Genomic DNA, 14172 nt, shown 5'->3' with positions numbered 1-14172 from the left:
ATCTCCATGGCATTGCTGATTGCTGTGGGCAATTGCAGGGGCTGAAGGAACAGTGGGTGAGAGGTGGAGTAGAAGATAGTGCTTGGTAACAATGGTGTATACCACCAGTCTGTTAATTAATTTTTGAAATAAAAGATCAGTTAATTATTACAGGACTATTGCAGGTGTTTGGTGTAGAACAATTTTTTTATATATTTTTATGAGGGTTCTGTTTTAAGTTTATTTGTACTTGTTTTAAATACTTTGTGGTTAAAACAACTTTATTATACTTATGCTTTTCTTTTTGTTTTTGTTTTAAAAAAAAGAAAGTATTTGATGTGTTTAGTGTTTTGAATTTACTACCATATAAGATGTTATAAGATGTTTTTTGGGACAATTTATTGAATTAACTATTAAAAAAAGAAGCAAATGCTTACATTATTATATGTTTAAAAACAGCAATTTATCTCAAAGGTTTAGTCAGAGTTTGGTGAATTGCTAAATTAAGATTTAAAACAGAAATCAGCCTCATTAAATTATTAGTCAAAACTTTATTTATGCCAAAATTTATATATAATTTTTAAACATGCATTCAAGAGAAAATGATAGTGTTACTAGATATGTTTATTTCATTATTTGACCATCGTTTGTTTCAGGTTTTTTCTTACACTAAAAAGAAAGCTCTTCAAACAGACGACGTTTGTCTTGATATTGCGTCGGTGAATGGCCCTGTAAAACTATTTCAGTGCCATGGGTTAGGAGGAAACCAAAAATTTGAATATGATAAGGAGGTATTAGATCGACTGCCTGTTGTTAACATTGTCGTTATTTTCCCCCTGCTGAGTTAACATTGAGATAACTGTCTGCCAAGGATAGCTTAATACTTTAGTATTAAACTTCTAAAAATTTATAATTTATCCACATTTAGTAGACCTACTATGGCTTTTCATAACTAGTCTCAAACTGAGAATAAATGTAATGATGAAGGCAATAACAGTAGAAAAATCCATTAGAAAGCATGATTTATAAACGTATGATGTACATGTATATATACATGTAGTACGTTTATTTTTGGTTAACACCTTTTGTGTCTGGCTGTTATACCCTGCTTTATATAATCTTTTTTGTATTTGCACTTAATATTGCTTATAAATCTTTTAACACTAACCAACCGACTACTACCCTGCATGATTCATAAAACCAGGTGTATTTCCTAGATGGAAGCCTCTTAAACTTGTAGCAACACTTAACTTTTGAAAATAACAGATTTAAAAGATTTCACTGAATGCGATCAAGCAGTCCTTGGCAGTTGGTTGTCTAATGCTATCTCTGATCAGTTATAGTAAGGTTGGGGGTTTTCACATGGAGCAAAGTATGAGAAATTTCATTCTCCATCATGTGGTGTAGGAAATTGTCTCGGGTGATGGAAGTTCAGTTTTTTGTAACCATGGTGACACAAACCATAATGTTGGGTGTAGGAGGTGTGGATTGGAAAATAGTCAAATATGGATTGCAGAATGAAGCATACACTTCGTCTCTTTGTTTTGGCCATTCTTGGTAAACATATAACACAACTGGGGAGAAAACTCTGTTGTGGATGGAAGTAGAACTCTCCTGCTTTGTTCCAGCTCGGTGATATACCCAGCAACACATCACCGAGACAGATTAATGTAGAATTTTATTTATTTTCTTTCAGAATAATCTGGAATCGTAGCTTGGCAGTACTGCATGCTTTATCTCTTCTTTTTTCTAACCTTTTGTATATGTTGTAACATTTTCAATTTTTATTTTGGCACCATTTATTAGGTTTTTGCCCTCACTAAGAAGAAAATTATAATGACTGATGACAATATGTGTATAGAGGCTCGCAACGCGCCTACTGCGGTAGTATTTTCACGCTGCGATGACAGCTTCCAAAACCTAGAGTGGGATTTTGATTTTCAGGTAGACATATTTTATGGCATTCAGTTTAAAAGTTAAATGATTATTTGGTTTATTTTTAATGTACAGCTTTTATATTTTTTATTGTTACTAAGAGCTAGATGGTATAACACTTAATCAATTAAATGTTGCTCTATAACTAAAATACAAATATTTTTTAATACTGGAAGTGGGTGCCTTCAGTCTTTTTTTTTTTTTTTTACTTCTTTTTTTTTTTTTTTTTGTCTGCATGTCTTTCCATCTGTTTGCATGTTTTACGTGTTACATTGCATGTGTTATTTTTAATTGTTATTCATGCTTTCTGTCTTGTCTTGTCATGTGTTTGCATTATATTGGCATAGATATGTTGATTCTGCATGTGTAGCACATGGAGGTGGATTACCCATTGCAGGTTCTACTGAATTTCTAAACCAGACGGAGCTAAGATCTGGGTTGTATAAAGCCTTTATGGGCACATGTATTTGATTTTAACTGAGAGATGTAAGACACTAATAACATCCCGAAACTTGTTGGGAAAAAGACAGTAAAACTAAGGGATGGTAGAGGTACGGGGAGGAAAAGAAGAAAACAAAAGATACCATTGACAATTCAAAATAGACACGTAATAAGAAAGACAATTCAAAAGTCAGGGGCCGGGAGATAATTCTAAACTTAGAAACAAGACACTTGGTCATGGACCAATGCATTGCTGTTACATGTCAGGCACATCAGTTAGTAAAAAGGAAAGTTTTATATGCACTTTCTTGTGTGTTCATTAGTAGGTGACTGGTTTCTGCCACTATCAACACTGTTTTTCAGTTATAAACCTCTCTGCATTTAGTAAATATAGCCACCTACTTTCTACAAACATCTTCCTATTTCTAACACCCTGTGTTGTCCTACAAACAGGGTCCCACTATACCCAGCACCAAGGACATTTCCATGCATTTTTAAATAAAAAGGGTAGCACTTGCTAGTAATAGCAATCAATTTTTTATATGCACTTTCCATCATAAATGATAGTATATATAACACAAATGAGTAAGAGAACGTGTGTATGCACTTTCCAACATAAACTGTAGCACATACAACAAAAATGAGCAAGAGAATTTGTGTATGCACTTTCCAACTTAAACTGTAGCACATACAACACAGAGGAACAAGGAAACTTGTGTATGCACTTTCCAACAACCAAGGAGACATGTAGGCCCATCCATTTGTTTGAATGTGAATCGATAGCCAAAAATGGAGATGGAAATATAAAGTTTACAAATTAATCAAATATATATTTAAAAATTGTCAGTAAAAACATATGATAAAAACTGGTAACATTTACATTCTGTGTTTGGAAATTATAATTAAGCCTAGAAAACATGGTAATTTGATTATATTACATTGTTCAACATCTGCAAAGACTATACAGTGACTGTGTTGTAGTTTGATCATCTTTGCAAGCGAAGGTACCATTCCATATCTATAGCATATATACTGTATGGAATGGTACCTTGGCTAGCAAAGATGCAGTTTGATACACCTCTTCTTGTAATTCCTGTCTTTTGCTCTTAGATCCGAATCTTTTCTTCTTTTCTTCTCACCCAAACTTATTTACCAGTTGAAATTCACTTATTGCTAATATTGGGACTCTAATCATACATAATTTTATTTAACAGTACATATTTTGGTGTACTTGACCAATCAGATTTGAGTGTTATTAATTATATCAAGTATTGTTATTAATGTTTACCAACCCATACAGATATTTTGAACAAATAAAACTGGGTTTGTATATGTTTAGTTTGTTGTAATGTGTCTGTGTAAATTTTAAAAATAATTAATTGCAGACACTCGCTTTGCGGCATGTGAATACTGGACTATGTTTGGGAAAACCATCACCAAGTGACAAAGAAAGTCCATCATTGGGTAGGTTGTCTTTATGTTATGCACAACTAAGTAGAGAGGTGGGAGGGAGTCGCTATTTTTATCTGGGAAACATAATTTATCCTTTAGACTACTAGATTAATTTTGGACAGAAACCACATTTTACTCACATATATTCATTTAAATGTTTTATAAATACATAAAATAAAGTTCATATTTGAATTGGTAAGTATTATTTTCATGTGTTTTTCTAATTTTTATGATATTTTAGATCAGTTAATGTTGATTAAAATTAGGCAAAAAATAAAAAATGTCACATTTACTTAGGGCATTTGTGGCCAACTGTCCAGTATTTATGTCCATTATTCCCAATAGCAGTGTTATTCTCATCAGAATTTTTTTTTTTAAATGAACTACGATTCATATCCCAATATTTGGTGATTTTCGTTCTTGATAAAACGATCAAATTTATTATTAAATTAGCTGTCACAATCAGGTATCGATCCCTGAAAATGACCGCGACGTGCCACCATTGTTGTCAAACGAATTCCAAGGTATTTTTCCATGGAAAAACCCCCAACTGAAGCTAGTGCAAGTAACTGTTTCCTGTTTTAAAATAATTTATTTCCGGCAAGTGTTGTGTGCAAAATAGCAGGCAATATGAATTAGGGAATGCATTTTATACAGTGTACAGTATGTCGACTGGAGTGACATCAGGCAAGATATCTCACCTGCAGAAGGTTAAGAAAAGCTATTTAAATCAGGTACATGATTCTTTTAAAAGATGCAACAAGACATGTGGCATCAAAAATAGTACTATCTTGTTTTATTAAGTAGCCCTTCAAATTCAGATCATCTTGAAAGGACAATTTAGTAGAAATAATAACAAAAGTAAATACCCAATAATGAGAAAAATGCCATTGGAGATCAAATTGGCAATGGTGGTGCTAATTCAAGTAATTGCCTGTATAAATTTTCGAGGTCTGATTAAGTACTTGAGGTTTATGTATAAAGATTAAATAGGTATGTACTAAATATTAAATCTCTTTTATGACTTTGTTTACACAGGAGCTTGTACTGGTCTGCCGAGTCAGCAATGGATTCTCAGTGATATGAAATGGAAGAGTTGAGGTGGAGAGAATCAAGATGGGACTCTGTGATCTGGCGTATAGCTGCTATGGTGATCCAACGATCTTCAAAGCCACAAACTTCGTATGCCATGTTTAGTGTGATGAATAATGCTGTTATGTCACCTCACAGCCACTACCATTTGAAAACTACATGTATAAAGACACACTTAAGCTTCAATATCTGTAATGTTTAGCAATTACATATTGATACTGATTGCATAATTTTCACAAGTACTAATCATAGTTTGTCCTAAATATTGCAGGGTAGTGGGTTTAAAAAAAAAAAAATTAAAATGTGGATATGTACCTTTAAATTTAGAGACAATCTAAATTTATGGTTAATTGCACTGAAACTAACTGAATTTATTTCATTATGTTTTTGTCTACAGTTGAATTGATTTACATTGAAATTATGTCTTTCCATCCTTAGGTGTAAATTGTCTTTATCATTTTGAAGATGTGTGATATCTGATTAGCCATTTTAATGTTATTCCTTTGTTAATTTGATTAACTAGATTGTGGCCTTGGAGTATTTTAGTGGTGGTGTTTTCATACACTGACCACAGAATGGATGGGTCAACTGTTGTGGTAATTTTAGCAGTGCTTCAGGTTTTTTTTGTAGACTTCTCAGTGAATTTCGCTTTCATAATCAATTTGTTTTATTTTACATCAGTTTTTATTTACCATTTTATGGGGTTGAATATGTGGTTAAGAATCACTCGGTTAATGAGTAATAAAACTAGGTACCACTACTTCATGAGCAAATCTCTTTGATTTTGCATCAAGGGATCTTTTATATGCACCATCCCACAGACAGGATAGTCCAATCCATGGCCTTTGTTACACCACTTGATGCATCGGGAAAGCACTTTACCCAGGATAGTCCAATCCATGGCCTTTGTTACACCACTTGATGCATCGGGAAAGCACTTTACCCAGGCTAGTCCAATCCATGGCCTTCCTTTGTTACACCACTTGATGCATCGGGAAAGCACTTTACCCAGGCTAGTCCAATCCATGGCCTTCCTTTGTTACACCACTTGATGCATCGGGAAAGCACTTTACCCAAGCTAGTCCAATTCATGGCCTTTGTTACACCACTTGATGCATCGGGAAAGCACTTTACCCAAGCTAGTCCAATTCATGGCCTTTGTTACACCACTTGATGCATCGGGAAAGCACTTTACCCAAGCTAGTCCAATTCATGGCCTTTGTTACACCACTTGATGCATCGGGAAAGCACTTTACCCAAGCTAGTCCAATTCATGGCCTTTGTTACACCACTTGATGCATCGGGAAAGCACTTTACCCAAGCTAGTCCAATTCATGGCCTTTGTTACACCACTTGATGCATCGGGAAAGCACTTTACCCAGGCTAGTCCAATCCATGGCCTTCCTTTGTTACACCACTTGATGCATCGGGAAAGCACTTTACCCAGGCTAGTCTAATCCATGGCCTTTGTTACACCACTTGATGCATCGGGAAAGCACTTTACCCAGGCTAGTCCAATCCATGGCCTTTGTTACACCACTTGATGCATCGGGAAAGCACTTTACCCAAGCTAGTCCAATTCATGGCCTTTGTTACACCACTTGATGCATCGGGAAAGCACTTTACCCAGGCTAGTCCAATCCATGGCCTTCCTTTGTTACACCACTTGATGCATCGGGAAAGCACTTTACCCAAGCTAGTCCAATTCATGGCCTTTGTTACACCACTTGATGCATCGGGAAAGCACTTTACCCAGGCTAGTCCAATCCATGGCCTTCCTTTGTTACACCACTTGATGCATCGGGAAAGCACTTTACCCAAGCTAGTCCAATTCATGGCCTTTGTTACACCACTTGATGCATCGGGAAAGCACTTTACCCAGGCTAGTCCAATCCATGGCCTTCCTTTGTTACACCACTTGATGCATCGGGAAAGCACTTTACCCAAGCTAGTCCAATTCATGGCCTTTGTTACACCACTTGATGCATCGGGAAAGCACTTTACCCAGGCTAGTCCAATCCATGGCCTTTGTTACACCACTTGATGCATCGGGAAAGCACTTTACCCAGGCTAGTCCAATCCATGGCCTTCCTTTGTTACACCACTTGATGCATCGGGAAAGCACTTTACCCAGGCTAGTCCAATCCATGGCCTTCCTTTGTTACACCACTTGATGCATCGGGAAAGCACTTTACCCAGGATAGTCCAATTCATGGCCTTTGTTACACCACTTGATGCATCGGGAAAGCACTTTACCCAGGATAGTCCAATTCATGGCCTTTGTTACACCACTTGATGCATCGGGAAAGCACTTTACCCAGGATAGTCCAATTCATGGCCTTTGTTACACCACTTGATGCATCGGGAAAGCACTTTACCCAGGATAGTCCAATTCATGGCCTTTGTTACACCACTTGATGCATCGGGAAAGCACTTTACCCAGGCTAGTCCAATCCATGGCCTTCCTTTGTTACACCACTTGATGCATCGGGAAAGCACTTTACCCAAGCTAGTCCAATTCATGGCCTTTGTTACACCACTTGATGCATCGGGAAAGCACTTTACCCAGGCTAGTCCAATCCATGGCCTTCCTTTGTTACACCACTTGATGCATCGGGAAAGCACTTTACCCAAGCTAGTCCAATTCATGGCCTTTGTTACACCACTTGATGCATCGGGAAAGCACTTTACCCAAGCTAGTCCAATTCATGGCCTTTGTTACACCACTTGATGCATCGGGAAAGCACTTTACCCAAGCTAGTCCAATTCATGGCCTTTGTTACACCACTTGATGCATCGGGAAAGCACTTTACCCAAGCTAGTCCAATTCATGGCCTTTGTTACACCACTTGATGCATCGGGAAAGCACTTTACCCAAGCTAGTCCAATTCATGGCCTTTGTTACACCACTTGATGCATCGGGAAAGCACTTTACCCAAGCTAGTCCAATTCATGGCCTTTGTTACACCACTTGATGCATCGGGAAAGCACTTTACCCAGGCTAGTCCAATCCATGGCCTTCCTTTGTTACACCACTTGATGCATCGGGAAAGCACTTTACCCAGGCTAGTCTAATCCATGGCCTTTGTTACACCACTTGATGCATCAGGAAAGCACTTTACCCAGGCTAGTCCAATCCATGGCCTTTGTTACACCACTTGATGCATCGGGAAAGCACTTTACCCAAGCTAGTCCAATTCATGGCCTTTGTTACACCACTTGATGCATCGGGAAAGCACTTTACCCAGGCTAGTCCAATCCATGGCCTTCCTTTGTTACACCACTTGATGCATCGGGAAAGCACTTTACCCAGGCTAGTCCAATCCATGGCCTTCCTTTGTTACACCACTTGATGCATCGGGAAAGCACTTTACCCAGGCTAGTCCAATTCATGGCCTTTGTTACACCACTTGATGCATCGGGAAAGCACTTTACCCAGGCTAGTCCAATCCATGGCCTTTGTTACACCACCTGATGCATCGGGAAAGCACTTTACCACTAGGTAACCTCTTATCCCCTGGTAGTCATATAAAGAAGGGTGGGATGTAGCCCAGTGGTACAGTGCTCACTCGATGCGCAGTCGGTGGGCCCATTGGGCTATTTCTTGTTCCAGCCAGTGCACCATGACTGGTATATCAAAGGCTGTGGTATGTGCTATCCTGTCTGGGATGGTGCATATAAAAGATCCCTTGTTGCTAATCGAAAAGAGTAGCCCATGAAGAGGCGACAGCGGGTTTCCTCTCATTATCTGTGTGGTCCTTAACCATATGTTTGATGCCATATAACTGTAAATAAAATATGTTGAGTGCGTCATTAAAACATTTCTTTCATATAAAGAATTTTTTTTTTAATAATATTAATAAAATGTTGATTACAGAAAGTTAAAACTTTATTAGTATATAATAATTAGTATACACTCATGAAATGTTACTCAGTCATGGTACTACAGTTACATTAGTTAAACCATAAATTGCCACAACAGTCTGTCTAGTCCATCTGGTCATGGTCGACCGAGTTTCGATTGTGTGGGTATGCATGTATTTTTCTCAAGCCATCCATTTTATCTCATGTTATATTCTTTGTTAATTGTTTTTTCTGATTCCCACATCACTGAGAATTATTTGTTTGTTGTGTATTTATTTGTTCAGTTTTCTACTTTGTACAGTTTTGAAACATGTTTCTCTCTTATATTGGTAGACAATCTCTACTTACCATGAATCCATATGTTTGTACTGGCATTCATTTGTACTGGAATTTATTCCAGACTTTGATTATGGATTAAATTCTTGTTGAGATATGTGTTTAAAAAATCAGTATCCCATGCATGATGGTGAATACACAATCTTGTGTTAGACTTGATTCAAGTGCCTAAATGATCATACCTCAGTAATAATTTGTGTTGTTTTTTTATGTGTGTATGTTGTTTTTTTCCTTATGTTGTTACACTTCAATGTGGTCACATGTCTGTGAACATTCTATTATTATACTGGAATTTATAATCAAATTGTAAGGACAAAATGAGAATAAAATCCAGTTTTCCAGCAACTGAAATCAAATGCTATTTTCCAGCAACTGAAATCAAATGCTATTTTCCAGCATCTATCACATTTTGAAAAGAGTATATTAATTAAACTGTTTTTTAGTGGGTGACCATTGATGGTTTGTTAGAGTAAAGCTGTAAATATACAGTATGAGCTGTAATGTTGGTGCTATACAGTGAGTGAAATTCCAATAAGGGCAGTTGGTTGGAGAGTGAAATAATATGAAGAGGTTCAGGGGACCCCTTGGTGCCCATGTTGAGCCTAATTATTGGTCAGTTAGAGTCATAGGTGAATAACACTTATTCCTTTTAGGTGCCTGCTCAAATATGTGGTCGCGACCAGACAATAGGTTATTTCAACCCCTGATAAAATCATCCAGCAACCCATAGATTGGATGATAAAGTCTGCACTCATCTTTTTTTTTAACACACCATCTCAGGGGTGCAGAAATGAAAATACATCACTAATCCATCAGACCACTGTCATGGAGTAATCAACAGTTGCGTCCTTCACATTTTTCTAAAACTCACGTATGTGTGAATCCGTAACATAACATTTATCCACAAATGAAGAAACAACACTCCCTGATCCATTATGAATTAAAAACACATTTTGATAAGTGATTTACATAATTTCTTTTTTCATCAAATTTCCAAATACAAGAGTCCAGAGACAGAAATTGTCGAACATGTAACAAGAATAGTGTGCAACTATTCCTTACGTTGTATGTAGTACACCAAAAGTGGGTTTTATTTTTAAATGTGCATTCAGCAGTAGATATTAATAACAAATTATATACAGCACTAGTTAAGTAAATAATATTTATTTTATTGCTTTTCGGTTACACATGTTTACTTTACTGTTTGTTCTTGTGTGTGCATCTGTTGATTACTCCAGGATACCAACCACAATTTATTACTCTGCCATAATTCCTTCTAGTCCATCACACACAGGTCAATATAATATTGTTATGATGCAACCGTAACTTCTTATGTCCATCACATACAGGTCAATATAATATTGTTATGATGCAACCGTAACTTCTTATGTCTATCCAGTTACTTTCCTTATCAAGACACACTTAAATTTGTTTTTAAGTTAAAAACTAGTTTATACGTTACACAACATAATATTATACTGCATTAAAAGAGTGAAAACTGTCATACAGATTCATCAATTTCATATTGAGCAAAGAACAAACAGTTGATGGGATGATAGTGAAACTTTTAAGAAAAAAGTCGCCAAGTAGGACTGGTAGCTATATATACTGAACCGCTTTAAAAACGCAACACTTATTCTATCATACATTCCATATTTCATTTAATTTTTTTTAAATCATTTTACATTTTATGACAGACCACACATTAGTGCTTTTTACTTTAAAGTTAATTTAAGGTAAGTCTCAGGATTTAAGCATGAGTGAAACATTTTTGTGCTTAAACCAATTTTCAAAATTCAATATCTGGTATGGCCGCCACACGATTGAATGCACACGTTACATCGCCTACGCATTGATTGAATCGCATGTCGGATCGTAACTTGGGGTATGCGCTGCCACTCTTGGATAAGGGCCTGCTCCAATTGTTGCAGGTTAGCTGGATGGGGATTCCTTATATAGACCCGTCGTCCCAGTTCATCCCAGTTCATCCCAGAGGTGCTCGATAGGATTCAGGTCGGGAGAAAGAGAAGGCCAATCCATGACGCCGACGTTGTTCGCTTGTAGAAACTCTGTCGTCAGCCTAGCGGTGTGGGGATGGGCGTTATCGTGCTGAAAAATACCGTTGGGCATGTGGTGTTGCATAAATGGTAAAACAACTGGTGCCAAGATTTCATCTCTGTATCGTGCATTAACTGCATGTTGGAAAATTACAAGGGGTGTACGGCGGTTGGAGGTAATACCGTTGCCCCATCTGTCATGCTCCATGACACAACAGTCTGCATATCTCTCCCCGCGTCTGACGCCAAACACGTTTCCGCCCGTCAGCTATACTCAAATTGAATCTCAATTCATCGGAAAAGAGTATGTTGGCCCAACGATTTCTTGTCCATTGGACATGTCTCCTGCACCACTGTAAGCACTGAGCTCTGTGTCGAGGAGTTAGGACAGGTCCTTTATAGGGTCGGCGTGCGTAAATGTGCGTCTCCTTCAGGCAACGTCGAACAGTTTCCGGGTGAATGGTGCGGCTAAAAGCAGGAAAATGTCTTTTTAGTGGACATAAAAGATATGGACTCTGAAAACGTGAATTGGTGTGCCAGTTGTAAGAAACTTACCCGTGATGTCCCCTAACTTGTCTCGCGGTAGACGTTGCGCTCAGGAATCGATTTCTGAGGTGCCGCGTCCTTATGAAGTTGTCTTGTTGTTGAGTAGTTATCCTGGGCCTGCCGAGTCTTGGGCCATCTCTGGTTACACCCGTCTGTTGCACTCTATTCATAAGCCTCAAAACAGTAGATGCGTGACACCGAAAATGTCTAGCTACCTACCGCATGGACATGTTGGCACGCAACATCCCGAGAGCCTGATTCCGTTCATTTTCATTGAGACTAGGCATTTTGTTTGAAACAATTTCATAAAAGTTTGGTGTGTTTTTGGTTTAGCTATCAGAAACAAAAAAGTTTATAAAATTCCGTGCACGCTTCATTTGCACGGGCCTTATTATGGCAAACTGCATTCCGTGCACTCAACGTCATGCTTCACTGGGTATTGAGATGAAAATTAGTGAACACGTTTACTGATCATTCACAACGTATATGTGCAGTACAACATTAACAAAACATGTTGCGTTTTTAAAGCGGTTCAGTATATTTTAACTCGTCCGTCAGAATGTTAACTTGCATTTGGCGAGCAGACTTGTACTTTCTGCAGCCCTGTCATCTCGTCTGTAATTGCCCAGGATGCCCACCACAGCCATATTGTTGGTTTGTCAGACTCCTTTTACATGTTATATCTTCCATACAGGAAGTTGGTAAAATAGATTGGAAATCACCTACAGGGCCATCAACATCTACACATAATTGATTTTGTTGTTGGTTTGCTCTGTAGATGATTCTGTACTGCTGTAAATATATATGTCGCTACTTTATTCCCCCAGAAAATGTATTTCAGTATCGCGTCAGGATTCACTATGCAAGTTTCAGAATTTATTACACAATTCTAAGGATGTAAATATTTGTGCTAATCCACTCTAATCCTGTAATATATGGGGTCTGATGGACACTGGTTTATACATGTATAATCTAAGACATAAAGGTTTAGCTATTTGGTACTGTTGCATTGTACTTTAAAGCTACATTCAATGACGTGACAGTTACGCATTTCATTTTGTATTGAAAATCACCTGTTACTGATGCTTCAAATAAATGCAGTGTCTGATTTCACTTTGAAAGTCACAAGTGTTCTTTTATCTAAGCACATTTACCAAATAACTAAATGTTTTTGTCTGAGTATATATATGTATTATAGGACTAGTCTTAGTGCATAGCCAAACTGCCATAAAAACATTAATGAAGCTTGTTTCTTCCAACTACATTTAGCATTTTTTGTCAAGTCATTGGCAAATTTGCTTTCGATACAGTGTATTGAAAAAATTGTTGGTAAATACTTATTACTAAATATCTATACTTAAAGGTATTTGGTAAGGCACATTAAACAGGACTTAATATATATTATTATTTAATATAAATATTTGGCAATACCACAGGGTTATGCATTTTTATAGGTGTATAGATATACATTGTTTGCTTGGGATCATTCTATTTATTGATCTATCATACACTGTGGCATTTAGGTTCAAGAACAAAGAGATACTTTGGCTAAATTACATTATTAATTAACAAATAATATTTCCCACATATCGTATTGCTATGAAAGTAAGTAGTGTATGTTCAGTGTCTACTGTATACCTTGTAGTAAAGAAGTATGTAGTGTTAAAATTAGAGTATACTTTGGTGTGTGTTTGTTAATACCTGTATATAATGAAAGTTTCTTGCTTAAAATAACTGACCATGGCAGGTATTTTGGTGTAATTAACAAATTTTGATTATCTGATTGCCATATGTAGTGAGTAAAGTTTTTAGAGACAAAAATATGATCTAGTTAAAAGCAAGGAAAATGGCATGGAAAACTAATATTGCGTGCTGCATTTTTGTTACTTTTAACACATTAGATTTTTTTTTTTTTTTTTTTTAACACAGATAATTAAAATTATAACTTTTTAACATGAATTAATTACGTTAACTTTATTTTATTATCAAACTACATCTTTCGGCATCAAGTTTTTTTGTGTATACATGTTGCTTTATGTTGAATACTGTATGAGAAGTACAATGTATTTAATCTATTCATTTGTGCAGTTATGGAATTGCAACTAAATATTTTTATTTAATTTGCAGACCTCTACATTACTATGGCAGCTGACCATGTCACCCAAGTGATCTTGTCATGGCCTAGTGTGTCTTAATTCTTGTTTAATTCTTTCCATTCGCACCTAATTTAGAAAAATGTTGGGAAATTACTACAGTCCTTCCAAAAGGGAATACCGTTTTCTTACTATGGTATTCAGACAAGTTATTTATTTCTGAGCCATTTGTTTTCTAAATTGGACTCAAAAATAGTGAGGTTTTTTTGTTATTTCCAAAACACAATTACTTTTCTTCTTATGTCAAATCAAACAAATTATTTACGAAAAACTTTGTTCATTGAGGCTGGGAAGGCTTATACGGTAAGTAAACTGGT

The 14172-nt window shown here is 36.7% G+C and overlaps 1 protein-coding gene across 2 annotated transcripts in view; it reads left to right on the top strand.

Moving 5' to 3' along the window:
- The window catches only part of LOC121380913 (polypeptide N-acetylgalactosaminyltransferase 13-like), a 54925-nt gene extending 46372 nt beyond the window's left edge, over positions 1–8553 (top strand). For both annotated transcript variants that reach the window (XM_041509945.1, XM_041509944.1), the window contains 3 exons: positions 1786–1923; positions 3741–3819; positions 4846–8553. In XM_041509945.1, the coding sequence (XP_041365879.1) occupies positions 1786–1923; positions 3741–3819; positions 4846–4907 (279 nt within the window). In that variant the 3' untranslated portion in view covers positions 4908–8553. The remainder of the gene's footprint in view (positions 1–1785; positions 1924–3740; positions 3820–4845) is intronic.
- The last annotated feature ends 5619 nt before the right edge of the window (positions 8554–14172 follow it).

This window comes from Gigantopelta aegis, chromosome 9 (genome assembly GCF_016097555.1).
Source record: "Gigantopelta aegis isolate Gae_Host chromosome 9, Gae_host_genome, whole genome shotgun sequence".
NCBI classification, from domain to species: Eukaryota; Metazoa; Mollusca; class Gastropoda; order Neomphalida; family Peltospiridae; genus Gigantopelta; species Gigantopelta aegis.
Note: the sequence above shows the minus strand (reverse complement) of the source record. Positions and strands in the feature narration are given on the sequence as shown.